Below are 23,380 nucleotides of genomic sequence, written 5' to 3' on the forward strand. Positions count from 1 at the left end.
GAGGGAAAATCAACTTAACGGGCTGGGGTGAAAAAGGAGTTGAATTCTTTTATGATGATACTTATATCTCAAAAAATGAAGATGGTAGAGGCATGAATATTTATATTTCGAATCTTCTTCCAAAGTAAAGAAACACGTGTTCTTTTGTCTGTGGAAAATCCACTTAAGGGGGTGAATGAATTGAAAAATTAGTTTAATTTTTTGTGCGAGGATACTTATATCTCAAAAAATTAAAAATGTTGTCCGACTCCATGGCTAAATGGTTAGCGTTCTGTCCTTGGTCACAGGGGTCCAGGGTTCGACTCCTGGCAGGGTCAGGAATTTTAACCATCATTGGTTAATTTTCCTGGCACGGGGGGCTGGGTGTATGTGTTGTCTTCATCATCATTTCATCCTCATCACAAACAGCAGGTCGCCTACGGGAGTCAAATCAAAAGACCTGCGCCTGGCGAGCCGAACCCGTCCTGATTCTTCCGGTACTAAAAGCCATACGCCATTTCATTTCAACTAAAAATGTTAAAGACGTGAACATTGCTATTTGGAATCTCATTCAAAAACCAAAGGTTTTACAGATATAGAGGCATAGAAACTGGTATTTTAATATCCTTTAAAAATAATGAAACACTTTTCTTTTTTCTGAAAAATCCAATTGAGGGGCTCTAAAGAATTGGAAAAGCGGGTGAATTTTTAAAATGAGTACCGGTATATCCATATTATATGTCGTCCGGTTCCATGGCTAAATGGTTAGCGTGCTGGCCTTTGGTCACAGGTTCGATTCCTGGCAGGGTCAGGAATTTTAACCATCAATGGTTAATTTCCCTGGCACGGGGGCAGGGTGTATGTGTTGTCTTCATCATCATTTCATCCTCATCACGATGTGCAGGTCGCCTACGGGCGCCAAATCAAAAGACCTGCACCTGGCGAGCCAAATCCATCCTAGAATCTCCCGGCACTAAAAGCCATACGCCATTTTATTTTACATTATATGTCAAAAACTTAACATGCTAGAGACAAGAAACTTGGTATTTGGAAAGTCCTTTAAAAATACAGGAACCTGTACATTTTTGTTTTCAGAGAGGGCACTTAACAGGGGGTGAAATGTAGTGAAAAGTAGTTGAATTGTTTTTTTTATGAGGACACTCACATCTTAAAAACTGTAAATGTTACAGACGTGAAAATTTATATTTGGAATCTCCTTTAAAAATGAGGAAACAAGTATTTTTGTTTTCGGAAAATACACGTAGATGGAGGTAGGGGAAGGACTGATCAAGGGGTTGAATTCTTTTTATGGGGATACTTATGTACATCTCAAAAACTGAATATGTTACAGATGTGGGAATAGGTATTTGGAATCTCCTTTAAACATACAGAAACATGTATTTATTTTTTGACTTGAGAGATGACTGTTTCTTGCATGAACAGTTCTATGTCGCATGGTCATCTTAGCCCCAAAAGGTAATACCACAAACATGGTTTACAAAGAATTTCTGGGGTAAATGAAACTCAATTTTTGGGTGAGTTTTTATACTTTAGGAATTTTCAGATACTGACTTAGTACAATGCCAAGGAACGAATACTCTGATCAAACTATGAAATCCACGCGAGCAAAGCCGCGGGTAATTGCTAGTATTCAATAAATTTCCATATTTTTTTTCAAGTTGCTTTACGTTGCACTGACACAGATAGGTCTTATGGTGACAATGGAACAGGAAAGGGCTAGGAGTGGGAAGGAACTGGCTGTGGCCTTAATTAAGGTACAGTCCCAGCATTTCCCTGGTGTGAAAATGGGAAACCACGGAAAACCATCTTCAGGGCTGCCGACAGTGGGCTTCCAACCCACTATCTGCCAAATACTGGATACTGGCCACACTTAAGTGCAATTACTGAGCTCAGTTCCAAATTCTTTGAAATCATTTAAGGACAGTTGTAGGGCAAGTTCGTCAGTCTGTTACAGAGACTTCAATGAGCCTTGTTAACTGTGAACTGTTCTGGAACAATATTGTACTGTGAAAAGCCATATGGAGAACACGATTCGATGCAACGGTGTGCAATATGATGAGGGGGAGAGAGTGAAGAAAAACTGTGTTGAGTGAAAAACTGTCACAGGTGAACTTGTAAATTATAGTTTAATAAATTTAGCTGACGGTAAAACATGCTGCTTCTCCATGTAGTAATTTTAGTTTAAGGACCCCTATAACCAGCAACATTATTATTGACATTTGTATCTCGTTCCATGTCCATAAAAACTGTTTCACAGTGTGCCACTAATTTTATTTCTTGAAAATACACAATTTCCTCGTTACTGAATTATCAGAGCCTCTACTGCTTCCTTCAATAACACCCCAAAATGCTCTGCTAGATTAAGATCCTGGTGATGTACCAGGCAATTCTGTGATCCCAAAAAAGTCTGTGCCACTTTCATGCATGAATTATTGTGTTCTGTTTGTCAGAAAGCATGGTGCAGGAAAGGAACCTCCTGATGATCGAGGGTTACACTCTTATGCTACTATCCTAGAAGACTGCGGGCTGTACAGGAATTTTCTTTCAATGATTCGCCTTATGTTGCACCAGCACTGTACAGGAAACAAATGGTGGACAAATTACACTGACCTGCAAAATAAAAAATATTCTCCGCTGTCTCATCAATCCCAGTTCTTCAACATCCACTTCTTCTCAGCCCCCCGATGAGCTAATTTCCGCTTTCCTGCTGCATCTGGAGGGCAGGTTCCAACATTCACTGAGGTGTCTTTCTGATGGATCCTCAATCTTAATGTGGATAGTGTGGGACAAAAGGAAAGCCAGGTGAACACAGGGAAGAGACATAAATATAAAGCTGGAAAGCAGAAACAGATCTTCAGTCTTGATCTTTCAATGAGTGTTGAAGTCCATTATCCTGATGAAGCTGGTAAGCAGAAACAAGCTCTTTGGGGCTGAGAAGAAATTGAGGTAAAAGAACTGGGATTGATGAAGAGAGAACCAATCGCTTTGAAGAGTGCAGTGTATGAAGATGCAGAGTTTGTCCTTATCCTTTCATGTTTCCTTTCTATATTACCCTCTTCCCACACTCAACTGTCACCGTGTTCATTCCGCTGCATGTTCCTTTCGATGGTTATAATATTACTCCAAGTTGTGTGCAACTAATTTAAACATAATTCTCATTTCTGCATAACATATTTTCAATCTGAAGGTTGAGTTGTACACAGTTATTCTATTCTTGGCTGCACGTGTGTTGTTGTGCAGCCAAAGGGAACTAGCTCAAAGAGAAGATGGAAGTCATACAACTGCACTAGCAATACTGGTATATACAAGCAGAGACAAGCACAGAGAGAAGACTTTTTACTAGACAATGCATACAGTACACAACATGGGAACAAAAGTTTATACATTATTAAGTCAATACAGATGATTGATCAGTAGGTCTAAACCACAAGCAACAGAAAATAAAAATGAATCTCTAGAAGACAAAGTGAGATTTATTTGAGAAGTGGAGGCCCAAGAGAGAAAAAACGTTATTTACAATATATACAAGTATACAGTGAAACTGTTTCATCCAGGGTGTGCAATTGTAAGCAGCATTCTGATCAATTCTGAACACTAAAGGATTATAGTGTTCAACCATATTATTGTTATATTTTATAATTGATCAGATTATACTAATTTAGCTCAAAAGCCAACGCAGCAATTTGTGTCCCAAAATATCTTAACTTCCATTAATGAGGTGAGTGATAATTTTGAATGAATTCACCAGTGAATCTCTACAAATGTGTACCAGTTCTAACTCACCCATAAAAATTTCTTAAAAGTTAAGGATAATATCTCAAAAGAAATGAATTTATGTACCTCAAACTTCCAGGAACCATTAAGATAGGAGAATTGGGTAGATACTGTGACTGGTGTTATTTTCATATAATGATCTTGAAAGGCAATAATTCTGTTTCCACCTTATTCAATATTAATCAGATTCTTAAAATCTAAAACTTTTACAAATTGCACATGTTTTGGTACATGGTCTTATTTTATTGTACATTTAGTTTTGTTGCCATTTAAAGGCAGTGTTTCTAAATTAAGTACTGTTTCAAGAAATTTTCCTGTAAAAAAATCTATCAAGAGTGAAAAACCTAATTGTCTATTATAGTGTCAAAGTTGAAAACACACTCTTGAAAACTTCATTACAGTAAAAAAAATTGTAAAATTATTTTTTTACCACAAATAATTTTTCAAAAACAAAATCCTAATTACAGCCTAAGTAGTTCAAACTGTTTTCCACTGAATTATGTGTAAATCAGTTTCTACAATAGTTTCAATACAGAAAGGAGTAAAATATACCTAAATATAAAAACTCACGGTATTTTGAACCAGGTGAGAAGTTGCATGGTAGCACCACCCTGAACGATGACCGTAATGATCACAATCAGCGATGTTGTGGTCAGCATGGCCTTTCTCGCATCAGACACCGTATTGCGAATAGCCAAAGCAAACGACATAGCACCTCGCAACCCTGAAATATAGGATCTTCATATGTCACTGGTGAATGTCAAACAGGTAACTGATCTGAAAAATTAATTTATGTACTTCACAAATTTTTGAAAAAGTAGTGGGACCAGAGCTTAGAGAAATACACTAGGGAAAATGGAAACTGCACCACCACTGTGCCTAAAATGCCCCAAGCGAGCATGATTGGATGGGTGTGAGGCAGTGATATGCTGTTAACATTTCCAGGTGTGTATGTATGCTCATGTGGATATGTGTTAGTAGAGGGTATGCCCATACTGAGCTGCAATACACTGCCATATCCTGCATGGTATGAAGTCAGTAAGCCCCTAGACCATGGACTGCAAAATTGTGGCTTATGCAAGCAACACCGTGAGGGTCAGTCTGCCCACAATTTGAGGTGATTGAGGGGAGATGTGCACGCATTTATTAATCATGTCTCACACATGTACAATACAGCTTAGGATTGGGAACCTTGCAGCCAAGTATAAAACTGTACCATCTTGGAGAGCTTCCATGGAGATGCCTGCATTGTGAGGGTGGGCAATGTCCAGCTGAAACACGCTATTTGCAATAGTCGCCATAAGGGGGACAATCACTGGATTGACAACCCTGTCCACACACTGTGGAGCAGTTGTTGTGCCCTCAACAATCACTACTGGCAATTTCACATGAAATCAATACCTTCCCACACTCTAAATGTCTGAGGTTGGCAGTGTGTGCCTTTTGACAAGACTGGCACAGCTTTTCTTGTTATGCTGTTGGACACTGTTGCGATGATCACTACAGCCAAGACAAAAATATGAAAGTCAGTTACCAAGTCAAGTTTGCTAGGTAACGTGTGATGCCACAAAAGTGCAAATTTCTGTGCTGTTGTTTGGAGGTATGTCCAAGATGCTTGCTGTTTAAAGAGGCCTAACATCTAAGTCATTGGCTTGTATGTCCAAGACATCAGACCGACAAGGAAGTGACGATCTTCCCACACTGTTGACCGTTGGGTTCATCCTCTTTTACGTCTTTGGGTATATGTTTCTTTACTTGATCACTGCAGCCATACATGTTATACTATAGGTGCATTTCGGCCAACACATGCAGCGTCAGCCAGAATTCATAGCCCATTCCCACAATGACGAATTATCTGGGCCCTCTCAACTGGTGACAACTGTTTATATCCAGCTTGTGTCCATCGGCACGGCATGCTTTACAAGTGAACACTTCACGTCACCAGAATCGTTTATGTACCTAGCTGGCACCATTCCATATCTCCAATATCAAAGCACCACAACTTGCGGCCAAGAAAATGTCCCAGAATTACAGAAACATATCAGAAACAACAAGACATACAAAATGAACAAGAAGAAACTGAAAACCCTCTTCAAATCACTCCACTGACTTCACATTCACAAACAATGAAAGCCTTAAAAATGATGATAATTACAAGTAATCTGAGCAACTGAAGTATAACCACAGGAACATGATGTACTCGCATCTGTGAAAGTAATGACAAAAACCAAGCAAGTGACAAATCAAATCACATTGGCCCTTATATAAGACATTTTCTATGCCAAAATGTACTAAGAAAAAACAGCCTTTTTTTTTTTTTACCAATTCAATCACTACTGATCTGCATTTAGGGCAGTCGCCCAGATAGCAGATTCCCTATCTGTTGTTTTCCTAGCCTTTTCTTAAACGATCGCAAAGAAATTGGAAAATTATTGAACATTTCCCTTGGTAAGTTACTCCCCTTCCTATAAACGAATATTTGCCCCAATTTGTCCTCTTGAATTCCAACCTTATCTTCATATTGTGATCTTTCCTACTTTTAAAGACCACTCAAACTTATTCGTCTACTGATGTCCTCCCACGCCATCTCTCCTCTGACAGCTCGAAACATACCATTTATTGTATATAGGAAAATATTTAATATTTATTTCCACCTAGTCAATACAATACAAGATGTTGGCATTTAAGTTAAAACATTTTTTTAAATGTGAGACATGTTTCACCTCTTACTGTGAGGCATCTTCAGTCACTATCAAAACCTCTTATTTTTGTCAAACAACAGGTTGAAATTATCCTAAAATGTGTTCGATAATGATTGTAGGTGAGATAAAAAAAATTACAGTTATTGTAAAAATGTTCATGAATAACTAAAAATCTTATATAATGATGAAATCATGTGTAATTCACTTGATGAATAGGACGTCATTTGATGGTAAGTAAGTAAGTAAGTAAGTAAGTAAGTAATTCGTCTTTATTCGTGGCGAAGTTAGGGCTCAAGGCCCTCTCTTATACTTAACCACAATATTTAAAATAATTAACATACATACAGTATAATATTTAAATACAACAAATTTTAAAATAATAATATAGTGCTAATGGAAAATGTGGAGATTATAATAAAAACCATTATAGAATGTACAACACGACAATGTAAATGTACATGATAATAAATATAAAACTAACACTAGTGATAATAAGGGACGTAAACCCAGTAAAAACCTATAACTAGCGAATATAATTCTACTTTTTATGAAAATATGCTCATTCACGCACTCATTCACACTACACGCATCAAAAAGTCAGCTAGAAGTATTCAGAAAGTGATTCCGGCAATCCATCTTAAATCTCCTACGAGAACGCAAATCCCTAATGGTAGCAGGTAGGGTATTCCATAGCCTCGCGGCAGTGACTACAATGGAGCGGTTGCAGGTCCTGGAGTGACAGAGATATTGTTAAACAGGAGCCAGATCGTGTATCGTGGTTATGATAGGAGGAGAGGTAATTAAATTTTGAAGAGAGATAATTTGGTACACCTGTGTTTAGAACTCCATGCAGAAGGGACATGTGTAATTCACTTGATGAATAGGATGTCATTTGATGGTACAGTAGCAAGAAAATGGCTTGAAGCCTTAGTCAATACCAAATATCCAAAACATAGTGGAAAGCGTATAAAAACATTACAGTGAAGATATACAATACATTCAAATGATATTTGTTGTGATTATTGGGATTCTATTATTTGGACTTGGAAAATGGTGATGAAATTGTATATATGTAATGTATTTGTTCCTTTGTTTTCCCTTTTGTCTCTTCTCGGTATGTGAATTTTGGAATTGTTTAATTTGTTTGATGTTAATATGATTTTAAAATTATTCAGTCATCATGGTAATTCTGGTGCATACGGTACCACACGCGCCACTTCGGCGTGGGAGATTTCCGGTTTCGTAAAGTTGCATCAATTTCGTAATTTCTCGAGGATTCCCAAATGTTCTTGGTCAGCACTAATTTCTGTGCTCCAATTGGAGAAAATAAAAGTGAATGTGATTTTTAGATGAAGGAAAAGATCGGACGCTCATTGGCTGTATAAGATTTCCTAATTTCCGGAGAGAAGCGTTGTCGCTAAAGCTTGGCCCTGCGAAGGCGTCTTTTCTGTTTGACCAGTGAAGGGAACGGTCGCCTCCTAAGGTATGGGTCTTCTTGGCCCCGCCATCCGGTAAGCACTTCATTACTTTTCAGTTTCAAATGTAGTGTTTCGTTTAATTTTCTTTGCCGGAGCGTACCCGTGTTTCCTTTAGCTACCGAATTTAATTAATATGACTTAGCCATTTCGGTAAGTCACCTCACCTTTGCAAAGAGACAGTTCCCATTTTGTTGTTGTGGTAAATTAAATTTTATACACCGTTCTATGTAACCACTAAATGGTAGCAGAGCGTGGTTCATACTGCAACCTCCCCTTGGAGTTACAAGTTACAGAAATAATAAAAAGAAAATATTTGCTACCGTTGTGCATTTACCAAATATGTACTCTACACGAGGCATCTCAACATGTACGAAATTAAATTATAAACACTTTAGTCACAGAAACTAAAACGAACAGGATAACCAACATGACGACTATGAAAGGATAACAGGGAAGCGGCTGGGAACCATATCCGGGGAGTGGAAGGTATTGGTAATACTGAAGAAGCGAAGTCAATGTAATCCTAAACTTTACTTAACAATTTCGATGCAAATTCAAATATAAAATAATAACAAATACACCATTAAAATTTGACGACATTATTACAGCTGTTATTACAGTCTACCATGAGTTTAGATAAAAGTTATGTAAATTTCCACCGGAACACTGCACATGTTGTTCCACTGTTTGTGGCAATACTTTTAAAAACCAAAGCAGTTTGAAAGAAGAAAGAGCAGGGTAAATTTACATTAAAGTGAAAACGTACATCTAAGGAAATAACATTTAAAATCTAATCATGGAGCAGAGCGCCTTCAGCGGGTAGCCCCCTCAAAAACACTTCTGAGAAAGGGTACCTGACCTAAAGGGGAATACTCCACGATGAAGCAGAAAGAACGAGACAGTCCCGAGGAGAAATTACATTTAGTGGTTACATAGAACGGCGTATAAAATTTAATTTACCAGAACAACAAAACGGGAACTGTCTCTTTGCAAAGGTGAGGTGACTTACCGAAATGGCTAAGTCATATTAATTAAATTTGGTAGCTAAAGGAAACACGGGTACGCTCCGGCAAAGAAAATTAAACAAAACACTACATTTGAAACTGAAAAGTAATGAAGTGCTTACCGGATGGCGGGGCCAAGAAGACCCATACCTTAGGAGGCGACCGTTCCCTTCACTGGTCAAACAGAAAAGACGCCTTCGCAGGGCCAAGCTCTAGCGACAACGCTTCTCTCCGGAAATTAGGAAATCTTATACAGCCAATGAGCGTCCGATCTTTTCCTTCACCTACCAATCACATTCACTTTTATTTTCTCCAATTGGAGCACAGAAATTAGTGCTGACCAAGAACATTTGGGAATCCTCGAGAAATTACGAAATTGATGCAACTTTACGAAACCGGAAATCTCCCACGCCGAAGTGGCACGTGTGGTACCGTATGCACCAGAATTACCATGATGATTGAATAATTTTAAAATCATATTAACATCAAACAAATTAAACAATTCCAAAATTCACATACCGAGAAGAGACAAAAGGGAAAACAAATTAACAAATACATTACATACATACAATTTCATCGCTATTTTTCCGAGTCCAAATAATAGAATCCCAATAATCACAACAATATATTTTTTTTAAACTAGTAGATTCTTAGGTAGTACACATAAAGATGGAGGTGTCATAATTATGAGTGACAGTTGATGGCTTAAAGCCATAGTCAATGTTTTGGATATCTGGTATTGACTAAGGCTTCAAGCCATTTTCTTGCTACTGTACCATCAAATGACGTCCTATTCATCAAGTGAATTACACATGATTTCATCATTATATACGATTTTTAGTTATTTATGAACATTTTTACAATAACTGTAAATTTTTTTTATCTCACCTACAATCATTATCAAACACATTTTAGGATAATTTCAACCTGTTGTCTGACAAAAATAAAAGGTTTTGATAGTGACTGAAGATGCCTCACAGTAAGAGGCAAAACATGTCTCACATTTAAAAAAATGTTTTATCTTTAATGCCTACATCTTGTATTGTATTGAATAGGTGGAAATAAATATTAAATATTTTCCTATATACATTTTACGACACTTTCAATACGGACGAAAAATGAATTTCATCACTTGTAATAACATACCATTTAATCGAGCAGCTTGTCTCCTTTCTCCCAAATCTTCCCAGCCCAAACTTTGCAACATTTTTGTCGTCTCATGTGCAGCCCAACATTTAAAGTCATTTTTCTGGAGGTCTATTTGTATCATACCGCAACTATACTGCTTTTTGCAGCAGTAGTTCCAACATTGCAGCTGTGCTCAAGGTCACAAATAAATGGAAATTTGTTAAGTATTGATGATTATTTCCAATTTGTGGCCTGTGATCTATTATTGCTTGACTGGGATCATGTTAATGCATTCAGTTTTGGTCACTACCCACCATTCCAGTCACGGCAGACTGTGGAAAGGAGTGTATTTGTTGCTTCAGTAATAAAGGCATGAGAGATTGGTATAAACTTCACATTGTGGGTTCTATGCAACATAAAATTACTAATAAAGTACAGACTGTAAAAACAAAACAAAAAATCTATGTTTCTGCGCGTAACGTACAACACAGGCATAAGGATGAAGGTAACTTCAAAAACGCCATAGCCAGCACATCAAAAGAAGCATTCCAAGGATCAAAGATGGGAAAATTTAGCAAAACGGATAGACTTGTAACAGGATTTGTGTAGAAGAAACAAAATGGGATCGTCCAATAGATCGGAAGTTATTAGAATGAAGGCTATGACTACAGGGGACATTTTGTCCATTGAATAATTCAAGAAGAATGCACATAGTGGTGTGAAATATGATGTGACTATACTCCATCACAAATGACCTGGAAGACATAATAAACAATAAAAACAAGGGAAATTAGTTGGAACAGCCTACCTTTCGGTAAACCATTACAAGTACAGTACTTTCTATTTGTACAGTTATTCTTGAGTAAAAATTACATGTCCGTCGTTTAAATTCCTTCACTTTTCACATATTACAAGTTATAAACTTGCCCATCGCTTTTCAGCTCAAAAAGCTGTTGAATTTCAATTCTCAATCGATATTTATGCATTAAAGTACCTTTTGAAAGTGGCAAATTATCAATGGTGGAAAACCATTGCATCATATAGTCACTGCTCATTTAGCTAAGAATCAAAGAATTATTTAACCACCTAATCAATACCTTTCTTTGCCTTTGACAATTTTATAAAATCATTAGTAGTACAGGTTTTGACTGCTTCGCAAGGCAAATAAACGTATCAATTAGGTGGTTAAATAATTATTTGATTCTTAGATTGTCATATTGACACGGACATGAAGTGGATAGCTCATTTAGCTAATATCCAACCCGTGTGTGGGAATAGCTCTCTGTTTAATGCTGTGTGACCATGTTCTTGGTGCACTAATGAATTTGCTCATCATTATGACTTTCTTTCTTGTTAATAATTAGTAATATAGCATTAATTCAGCAATCAATAAAATCAATAGGCTAACAGAAATAGCCAAGAAAGTAGTGTAACATGAAAACATCTAAGAATATTTATTTATTTGAAAGTCCAAGTCTCAGCTGCATAAGTCAATATGGGTACATAGTACATTTTGTATATTATCTCTTTAATTTTCCTTGGTACTTCTTTGCTCCAAACACGTTTTCTTACACTTTGGTAGAATGTATTATCCTGCTGTACCCTCCTGCTAATCTCCATCTCCACCCTAGCATTTTGCATTAATTCACTTCCTAGATAGCTGTCCACAATTTCTAGACTATGACTTCCAATTTTCATAGTACACTTTACTTGCCTTTCCCCTCTCGACATCACCATAGTCGATCTTTTCTCTGTACCGATTTTCAAGCCATACTTCTCAATTTTTTCATTCAGTACATCTAGTTGTTGTTGCACTTCTTAGCTGTTCTTTCCATCTGCAAATAGCAGTATCTTCATATCTTTATCTCCATAGGCTTCATTCATTTCCTTTACAATTTCATCCATGACCATAGCTGATGATCTTGCACTACTTGCTAATGATATGGAAGAAGCTAAATTGCAAATAGAAGAACTTGGTAACATAGCAAGAAAAGTTGGATTGCAAATTTCATATGAAAAAACAGAAATAATGCCAACCTTCCCTGTTAGAGCACCAATCATTACCTTAGCCAATACCAAACAAATTAAAATCTATATATATAAAATAAGAGTTTTGTCTGTACACTGATCAGAATTTGAAAAGAATGGTATTTCTGTATCGGTCATGTCCACAATAACAAGAAAATGCATTTTTTACTTTTCCGTAATTTCTGTCTGTCTGTACACGCATCACGAGAAAACGGCTGAAGAGAATTTTATTAAAATCTGAATGTAAAGTCGGGTGATGAACCGCTACAATCTAGGCTATAAATTATTTTAATCACGCTGAGTGAAATGGTAGTTTAGGGGAAGGCCTGAAATTGAATTCTCAAATATTCATGTTATTAGTGGTCATGTCTTTATGAAAATCGCTATACAAAGATGGAAAATAAGTCGCTACAATATAGGCTATACACGCTCAGAAGAATGGTAGTTTAGGGGAAGGCCTAAAATTTAACTGTCAAATATTTATTTTATTAGTGGTCGTGTCTTCACGAAAATTTGTATGCAAAGTCGGGGAATAGGTCGCTATAATGTAGGCTGTCAATGTTAATCGCACTGAGTGAAATGGTAGTTTAGGGGAAGGCCTGAAATGTAATCTATATATAAAATAGCCTAAGAGTTTTGTCTGTACATTGATCAGAATTTGAAAAGAATGGTATTTCTGTATCGGTCATGTCCACAGTAACAAAGAAATGCATTTTTTACTTTTCCGTAATTTCAGTCAGTCTGTCTGTCTGTCTGTACATGCATCAATAGAAAACGGCTCAAGAGAATTTAATGAAAATCGGTATGTAATATCGGGTGATGAACCAGTACAAGCTTGGCTATACATTATTTTATTCACGCTGAGTGAAATGGTAGTTTAGGGGAAGGCCTGAAATGTAATTCTCAAATAAGTTATTTATGTTATTAGTGGTCGTATCCATAAATCTATATATATAAAATAAGAGTTTTGTCTGTACATTACTCAGAATTTGAAAAGAATGGTATTTCTGTGTTGGTTATGTCCACTATGACAACAAAATGCATTTATTACTTTTGCGTAATTTCTGTCTGTCTGTATGTAGCCTATGTATGTATGTATGTATGTATGTATGTATGTATGTATGTATGTATGTATGTATGTATGTATGTATGTATGTATGTACACGCATCACGATAAAACGGCTGAAGAGAATTTAATGAAAATCGGTATGTAATGACGGGTGATGAACCACTGCAATCTAGGCTACAAATTATTTTATTCACGCTGAGTGAAATGGTACTTTAGGAGAAGGTCTGAAATGTAATTCTCAAATTATTTATGTTATTAGTGGTCGTATCGATAAATACTACATTACTAACCTAACTTTAGTTATGTCGTAAGTTAGTAGTAGTTATGTAAGTTATTAAATTTCCGATCACTTATGTCTTATACATTGTTACCGTACCGCATATAATAGGAGATATTCATGAATTTGGATTTTTGTTACTAAGTCCATATCAGCGTCGAGTCACGAGAAAATGGGTAAACAGAATTTAGTGAAAATCGGTATGTAAAGTCTGAGAATAAGGTACTACAGTCTACGATATAAATAATTTTGTAAGACACCCTAATATCACAGAATCGAAAGAAAACTAATGTGAAGGCCTGCAATATAGAAAGCTCATAAACTTTATCAACAATAACACTACATTGATCATTGTTTGTTGTGATGTGCTTTTTGCCTTCTCTCTCCTCTCATCCCCGATAGATAGGATTACTGCAGCGTACCGAGGTTTTTTTAAATTTGCTTGACGTCGCACCAACACAGGTAGGTCTTATGGCGATGATGGGATAGGAAATGAAGAGTGGTGTGAAGGAAGCGGCCTTGGCTTTAAGGTACAGCCTGGTGTGACTGGTGTGAAAATGGGAAACCACGGAATACCATTTTATTTTTTTTTTGCTTAACGTCGCACCGACACAGATATGTCTTGTGCGACGATGGGATAGGAAAGGTCTAGGAACTGGAAGGAAGCGGCCGTGGCTTTAATTAAGGTACAGGCCTGGCATTTGCCTGGTGTGAAAGTGGGAAACCATCGAGAACCATCGTCAGGGTTGCCGACAGTGGGGCTCGAACCCACCATCTCCCGAATACCATCTTCAGGGTTGCCGGCAGTGGGGTTCGAATCCACTATCTCCCGGATGCAATCTCACAGCTGCGCGCCCCTAACCAGACGGCCAACTCGCTTGGTCGTACCGACTGTAACAGCCTGCCTGTATATTGGTGGGAAGCAGCTGGGGTGTGAGATAACTCTCTTCTTTAGCATGCCATTCCTCTGGTTCATACATTTTCTGATATATGTGGTACGTAACACACTGGTTCATCATAGTATTCGAGTTATACAATCCCTACTCTGAGCCACTGAATGGAATGAGTAGTGTGCATATTAAACGGAATAATGACAGACGAGTGTTCACGGCAGTCTGCGACCTGGTTATTCCAGCTCTGGAACTTTGGACTCTTAGATCGGCACCGTAGTACTGTTCGTTGAAATTGAGAAAGTGTGCGGTTTTTCATTTGATCAAGTATTTTATATCATAACATTGCTTTCAATCGCTACATTCCTACTGACGTTTTTGTCATGACCTATGTTGAATTCAGTTAGGAAAACTGCCAAGTCAGTCTTTCTGAGAATCCCGTAGCGAAGCACCGGTACATCAGCTAGTTGTGAATAAGTTCAAATATCTTGGTGAAATTATAACTTGGAACACCAATGAAAAATCATCAATAGAAAGCAGAACATTTAAGTTTAAAAAAGCACAACGAATTACATGGCCAACATACAAGAAAAAATCTCTTTCAATAAATGCTAAACTGCAACATTACTGTTCCGTCATTAAACCTCAAGCGACTTATGCTTGTGAAACACTATTTAAATTGAACACCAAAGCAACAACTGATACACTGCAAAAGGTTGACAGAAGGATACTCGGAACAATCATTAATAAAAAACATCACGTGGATGGACAATGGAGATTATTGCCTAATGCAGTGGTTTATAGGGAAAATGAATCTATAATAGATACGATGAGAAAAAGAAGAATTGCCTATTTCTGTCATCTTTCTAGATTAAATGATAATCGGATAATAAAACAACTATTTAATTACTTTTGGAAAAGTAAAACAAAAAATAATTGGTTTAAAGAAGTTCAGAATGACTTAGAAGAGCTGAATATTACAATGAAGAAAATTGAAAATAGAGAAGAAAAGGATTCTCAAGAACAAACAAATAAGATTGTCGTTAAAAACTGTACAACACAAACAATATGTCATATCTGATGAAGAAAGGGCAGCCAGCTCAGCCAGAATGAAGAGGTTTTGGGAAAGGAAGAAGATAATGCAAGCTAAATCTTCAGTTAGTTCTTTGTTAACATAAATGTATTTGGTTTGATGTAAGTGCTCAAATAAATCTATATATATAAAATAAGAGTTTTGTCTGTACATTACTCAGAATTTGAAATGAATGGTATTTATGTGTCGGTTATGTCCCCAGTGACAACGAAATGCATTGTTTACTTTTCCGTAATTTCTGTCTGTCTGTCTGTCTGTCTGTCTGTCTGTCTGTCTGTCTGTCTGTCTGTATGTATGTATGTATGTACACGCATCACGATAAAACGGCTGAAGAGAATTTAATGAAAATCGGTATGTAATGACGGGTGATGAACCACTGCAATCTAGGCTACAAATTATTTTATTCACGCTGAGTGAAATGGTAGTTTAGGGGAAGGTCTGAAATGTAATTCTCAAATAAGTTATTTATGTTATTTGTGGTCGTATCGATAAATACTACATAACTAACCTAACTTTAGTTATGTCGTAAGTTAGTAGTAGTTATGTAAGAAGTTATTAAATTTCCGATCACTTATGTCTTATACATTGTTACCGTACCGCATATAATCGGAGATATTCATGAATTTGGATTTTTGTTACTAAGTCCATATCAGCGTCGAGTCACGAGAAAATGGGTAAACAGAATTTAGAGAAAATCGGTATGTAAAGTCTGAGAATAAGGTACTACAGTCTACGATGTAAATAATTTTGTAAGACAACCTAATATCACAAAGTCGAAAGAAAACTAATGTGAAGGCCTGCAATATAGAAAGATCATAAACTTTATCAACAATAACACTACATTGATCATTGTTTGTTGTGATGTGCTTTCTGTCTTCTCTTTCCTCTCATCCCCGATAGATAGGATTACTGCAGCGTACCAAGGTTTTTTAAAATTTACTTGACATCGCACCGACACAGGTAGGTCTTATGGCGACGATGGGATAGGAAATGAATAGTGGTGTGAAGGAAGCGGCCTTGGCTTTAAGGTACAGCCTGGTGTGAAAATGGGAAACCACGGAATACCAATTTTTTTTTTTTTTTTGCTTAACGTCGCACCGACACAGATATGTCTTGTGCGACGATGGGATAGGAAAGGTCTAGGAACTGGAAGGAAGCTGCCGTGGCTTTAATTAAGCTACAGTCCCGGCATTTGCCTGGTGTGAAAATGGGAAACCACGGAGAACCATCGTCAGGGCTGCCGACAGTGGGGCTCGAACCCACCATCTCCTGAATACCATCTTCATGGTTGTCGGCAGTGGGGTTCGAATCCACTATCTCCCGGATGCAATCTCACAGCTGCGCGCCCCTAACCACAAGGCCAACTCGCTTGGTCGTACCGACAGTAACAGCCTGCCTGTATATTGGTGGGAAGTAGCTGGGGTGTAAGATAAATTTCTTCTTTAGCATGCCATTCCTCTGGTTCATACATTTTCTGATATATCTGGTACGTAACACAATGGTTCATCATAGTATTCGAGCTATACAATCCCTACTCTGAGCCACTGATTGGAATGAGTAGTGTGCATATTTAACGGAACAATGACAGAGGAGTGTTCACGGCAGTCTGCGACCTGGTTATTCCAGCTCTGGAACTTTGGACTCTTAGATCGGCACCGTAGTACTATTCGTTGAAAGTGAGAAAGTGTGCGGTTTTTCATTTGATCGAGTATTTTATATCATAACATTGCTTTCAATCGCTACATTCCTACTGACGTTTTTGTAATGACCTACGTTGAATTCAGTTAGGAAAACCACCAAGTCAGTCTTTCTGAGAATCCCGTAGCGAAGCACGAGTAAATAAATAAATAAATAAATAAATAAATAAATAAATAAATAAATAAATAAATAAATAAATAAATAAATAAATAAATCAACAAACAAACAAACAAACAAACAAACAAATAATGTTATTGGCTTCACGTCCCACTAACTACTTTCATGGTTTTCGGAGACACTGGGGTGCTGGAATTTAGTCCCACAGTTCTTTTGCATGCCAGTAAATCTACTGTCATGAGGCCGACGTATCTGAGCCCCTTGAAATACCACCGGTCTGAGCCAGAATCGAACCTGCCAAGTTAGGGTCAGGAGGCCGGCCAGGCCACTCAATCTGGCGAGAAAAAAATTCTCTTCTGTGTCATCAGCTCATAGAAAATAGGCGTAGTGAACAATCGATTGCGAGAAATAGTGTCCTAATTAAGGTTTCTGTACAATCCCCTGCGGCAACAGAATGGCCATAAGAAGCTTTATTTCGTCCTTATTTGTCTGGACACGGTCTTGATCTTGATTCCTTCCTTTCATCTTACTAAACTGGGTTTTATGTGCAATTTCCTGCTTGGCATCTTTTGTCTGTTCAGCTATGTTCTGGCATATCTCATTATAAAAAAGTAATTAAAATATTTCACTCAGTTTTGTTTTCCCTAAAAACACTCTCTTTACATCACGGTGGAAATTTGGATTAAAGCAGGAATTTCTTTGTCCATTTTCAGTATAAGTTGATAAAGAACTTGCAATGGTTGGATTGCAATCGGTATTATCGTCACAATTGCCACTGTCATGATCACTACTTGAACTGGAATCGAGCACGTGTTGTCTCTTTTGCGACTGTTGAACATCCGCATCAGCTACACCAAAAACCCTGTATATTCGAGCCTGCAATACTTATTCCAGGTAATTTCCCGTCACTTACGAATTCCCCTTCGGCAGAACTTACTTCACCAATATCACAATTCTCCCCACTAAATTCCAGCATTTTGTTTATCAAGACCTATAAATCAGCTTCCTCTAACAGTGGGGCCCAGTAATTCGTTATAGATATTTTAGCGGGAAAAAATGTAAGAAAAATGATCGAATAGAACCCTGGTCTCAGCAGTTTGCACAGAAATCATGAAATATGACTATTACGGATTCGTACGGTAATAAAATGTAGTGTAACTCGCGATAAACAGACACTCCAGTCGTGAAGGAAGAACTCAAGACTGGGGATAATAAATCAGGTCACAGTTCTAAAATGTAATCAGAGAGGTCTGTTCTGTGTCATAATCTCTGGAAATCCCTTCCACAGCAATATTATTACATCATTCTTGCCCGGACTCAGCTGCGTTCTTTATGTTGCAACTCATGGATGAGACATTGGTATTGGGAGAACATAGTTGAAAAAATTCACATCAGAGGGCAGACTCATCCAGAATACGCTGCTGAAAAGGAAATAAACCTCTGCAGGCAGGCAACTGAGAAAAAAAAAATTGAATCGGCGGATATATCCGCGTTCCCCACCGAGCAAGCGACTTGCAGCCGCGGGACCCGCTGCATCGCCCACCGAACGGGTTAATTAAGACCACGGCCGCTTCCTTCAAATTCCTAGGCCTTTTCTATTCCATCGTCGCCATAAGACCTATCTGTCTCTGTGCGACGTAAAGAAAAAAAAAGACTAATATGCACCACACTAGTCAATTTCACGCGATTATGTTCCTAATCCAGATAAAGGCCACCATATCACGCAACAAAACTTCACTGTACCACTGATACATACATATATACATACATACATAGATCATTATAGACATATGCCGTTCAGCGTTCAGTCTGCAAGCCTCTCTGAATTTACTGAACGTCGCCACAATCCTCTACTTGCAACTGGTGCTGTGGCCTCATTTAGTTCTATACCTCTTCTCTTTAAATCGTTAGAAACTGAGTCTAACCATCGTCGTCTTGGCCCCTCTACTTCCCTTACCCTCCATAACAGAGTCCATTATTCTCCTAGGTAACCTATCCTCCTCCATTCGCCTCACATGACCCCACCACTGAAGCCGGTTTAAGCGTACAGCTTCATCCATCGAGTTCATTCCTAAAAGCCTTTATCTCCTTATTCTGAGTACCCTCCTGCCATTGTTCCCACCTGTTTATACCAGCAATCATTCCCGCTACTTTCATGTCTGTTACTTCCAACTTATGAATAAGTTCTGAATGGAATGCGAAATACAAGCACAAATAGGCTCACTTTTTCCGTAATCGCGCAACTGTGACGACGGCTCTTACCAGAGTTGTAAATCACGTTTCTTTCACAAGGGATGACAAAAATATTTTCGGGGCTAGGAAAAATGTAATCGTAGTCGTAGTAAATGGTAATAGCAAAAATTTGTGATGCTATAGGTATATTTGTGTGTTTTTAATCCAGATATAGGCTACCATATCACGTGACAAATATTCACTACACTTAACTGCAACACTCAACACAAAATAAATTTCTAACTTATGAATGGAATGCAAAATACAAGACAAATAGACTCACTGTGTTATTCAGCAATCTTGCTGCTAACCGGCAAGCAAAACTGAACATTCCTGAGGCTAACAGCTTGCTCCTCGAACGTGCAAATTATCCTGTTAAGTTCAGGAATTTAAGACATTTTTCCGTAATCATGCAACTGTGGTGACGGATCTTACCCAAGTTGGAAATCATGTTTGTTTCACAAGGGATGACAAATAACATTTTCAGGACTAGGAAAAATGTAATCGTACTATGCGGTAATTTTAAAGTTAAAAACTTCATGATCGCTCCGTATTGAATAGAGAAATAAGATGTACAATATTAGAAGGATCCACCTTTCAATACTTCTTTGTAAGTTGAACTAAAAAGAAGTCACAACTTGTTTATTGGGACCGGTTTTGACACATTACAAGTGTCATCATCAGCCAAATAGTAAAGTAGGGCAAGATATAAAGATCTTAAAACAACTAATACATTGAACACATGTAAAAAATTAACATTGATTCATATCGTAGCAATTCAGTTAATGTCCAAAACACAATGATCGCAGTCAAATATAGTTTTCGGCGCAAGACAATGATGTTCTGTTTACTCACTTGACTGCGACCATTGTGTTTTGGACATTAACTGAATTGCTACGATATGAATCAATGTTAATTTTTTACCCGTGTTCAATGTATTAGTTGTTTTAAGATCTTTATATCTTGCCCTACTTTACTATTTGGCTGATGATGACACTTGTAATGTGTCGAAACCGGTCCCAATAAACAAGTTGTGACTTCTTTTTAGTTCAACTTACAACGAAGTATTGAAAGGTGGATCCTTCTAATATTGTACATCTTCTATGTGGTAATAACGAAAATTTGTGACGTGATAAGCGAGGTGTTTTTATATAGATTTATTACGGTGAGAATCGGGATGTCAAATTTATGACGTGCTAAGCAGGAAAACATGTTAATGAGGAACGCACTAATGAGGTTTCACTGTATTTGCTTTACGTCGCACTGTCACAGATAGGTCTTATGGCGACGATGGGATAGGAAAGGCCTAGGAATGGGAAGGAAGCGGACATGGCCTTAAGATACAGCCCCAACATTTGCCTGGTGTGAAAATGGGAAACCACGGAAAACCATCTTCGGGGCTGCCAACAGTGAGCTTCGAACCCACCATCTCCCGGACGCAACCTCACAGCTGCACGCCCCTAACCGCATGGCCATTAGAAACTGCTACAAAACTAAACTTCAAGGAATTTCAAGCTAGTGTAAAATGGCTTCAGTATTTTAAGAAAAGGTTTTCTATTGCATCTGGGAAGATAACAGCACTGAAAACAAAATCATCATTATGGGACAATTAAAAAAATTCAACATACAGCAACATCGTTTGTTACAAAGATTAAACCTATGCTTTCTCATCATGAAGAGCAGTATGCACAAAATGCAAACTCTTGAAAATAAAGGTGAAAAACAAGGGACAGCTCAAGTCATCAACTTAAATACCACCCCCCATTCATACACCATTCAGCCATTAATAAATTTGGATGGCAAATTAGCAGATAAACTTTTTATTATTCTTAAGGAACCAGGAGGTATTTTCCAAAAGACACTAGAGGCAGGCATCAGTGAATTCATTAATGATCTTTGTAATGTGTATGCAGTAGCTAGCAGCAGTGGTAAAATCACAAATGAACTGTGAAGTTCTTTCATTGCTTTCATCCTTTATGCGGAACCAAGAATCATCCTCTTGTCAATCCATGGAGTGGCTATAGTTTCTTTATGCACTTTACAAAACAGAACAACATACAAAATTACACAGCTACATTTACCATCAGTTTAAGTCTCCAAGATATGTAAATCTGGTGAAGTATGCTTTCTGCAAGTCAGACTATTCCATCAATCCACCTGACTAGTTTGACAAAGCTGTTTCATTTGCATTTGGTGAGCAGGGAATATGTTACTGAGAAAAAGATGACTGATTAAATTTATTTCATTCATTGTGCATAGTATTAACAAAGATTATTTTGATCATTTTCTACATTCACCAAACTATTATTATGTCACGTGAAAGAAATTCTATCTTGTAGAGCACTTTCTTCTTGTATTCATAATAAAATATACTAGGTATATGAATGTAGATTTCACTTTTTACAAATTCACATTCTGGTATATATTATGTACAAATGTATAAAATAATATATTATGAACATTTTTTCTTGTTACAATCTTTTCAAAATGATTAAGTGCATGTGTCTTATGAGTTTATTCTTGTCTTTTATACAAAACTCTGCACAGATAATAGGTTTAAGTTATATATTCATATATTTGACTCTTCCAAGTCAAAACACTCTTCCTCTTCCCTCTCAAACTATTCATCATTAAACACTGAGAATATGTATACAACTTAGAAATTTAATATACTTCATGTCAACCAACTTTCATCTCTACAGTATGTCTGGGAGAGGGGGTTGATTGTGACCGTTTCAAGGAATTTCAAGCTACTGTAAAATGGCTTTCACTAACACTAACACTTGGCAGTAGGACTGAATTAACTTTTTGAACATGGCATCTCCTATGACTACATTTGAGCACAGGAAGGTTAATATGACTAAGAGAACTCCATGTCTGTTGGCAGACAATTAAGCCCTGCCTCCCAATCACCTCATGCGAAGCAATCAAATCTGTCACGGGTGAACAATGCAGTGGAAGTGGAAAATGTTTATTGAAGACTTTATTTGGAAAGTGTGGCGATTTGTTTTCTTTGTATGCCATGTAATGACCTAACCTGTACAATGTGATAACATATGTATTTGTAAATAGTAGTATTCAGTTCTATATTTACTGGAAGTATCCAGAAACTTTTGTTACATAAATTTTTGAACAGGGTGTGTTGTCTTTTGTTGGTTAGGTATTCTAGAATATATTTTCTGACTGTTCTGGAAATAGAAGGTTCGCGATCACGTATTCGAGAATGTAGGTTGCGTTCGCGACTAAAGTTGGAGTTGTGATTGTTGAACCTAGGAGGGGATGGGCGGATTCATGCATTCTGATTGGCTACTCCAAGGCCAGGGTTTTCCTACGTATAGGGAGCGAGGCAGCGTTCGTGACAATTCGGTCTGTTTTGTCTGTCTTGGTCTGTCTGAAGTTTTACGCCGTGTGCAATGCCTCGCTTCTGGGATGGGCCCCCTTCGGGTAAGCACTCTTGAATTCCGTTCCGGCTAAAATTTCCGTAATGTTCGGTTGCTTTTTCATATAGGAGTCTGCCCTAGCCTAACCTAGATTCGCCGAATTAATTATTTACGACGCCTTAGCTTTTCAGCTGGGCTTGCCTGTTTGTTTTCGAGGCATTCCCATTTCTTATTTCACTAAATATGTAGATTGTAGTTTGATATATTTACCCTGGGGTTTGCCTCTGGTAGTTCAGTGGCACTTGATGTACGCTAGAGTTTTGGAGAGTACGTTTACTTCACTGTAAATTGCATTGTACAACTGGATTTGTAACTAGATGTATAGTTGGTTTGGAATTTTGTAACTTGTACGTAGATATTATCAAAGAACCTCTAAGTTATGTGTATCATGGAGCTTATAGTTCGTAAGTTGCAAGTTTGTGGATTTGGTTTCGGAATGTATTTGTAAAA

At 37.5% G+C, this 23,380-nt stretch overlaps 1 protein-coding gene across 2 annotated transcripts in view; it reads right to left on the reverse strand.

Annotated features, from left to right (window-relative positions):
- The window catches only part of Nhe3 (Na[+]/H[+] hydrogen exchanger 3), a 254,903-nt gene that overhangs the window by 128,469 nt on the left and 103,054 nt on the right, over positions 1-23,380 (reverse strand). For both annotated transcript variants that reach the window (XM_067153087.2, XM_067153086.2), the window contains exon 10: positions 4,345-4,498. In XM_067153087.2, the coding sequence (XP_067009188.1) occupies positions 4,345-4,498 (154 nt within the window). The remainder of the gene's footprint in view (positions 1-4,344; positions 4,499-23,380) is intronic.

The sequence above is a fragment of the Anabrus simplex genome, chromosome 8, assembly GCF_040414725.1.
Source record: "Anabrus simplex isolate iqAnaSimp1 chromosome 8, ASM4041472v1, whole genome shotgun sequence".
NCBI classification, from domain to species: domain Eukaryota; kingdom Metazoa; phylum Arthropoda; class Insecta; order Orthoptera; family Tettigoniidae; genus Anabrus; species Anabrus simplex.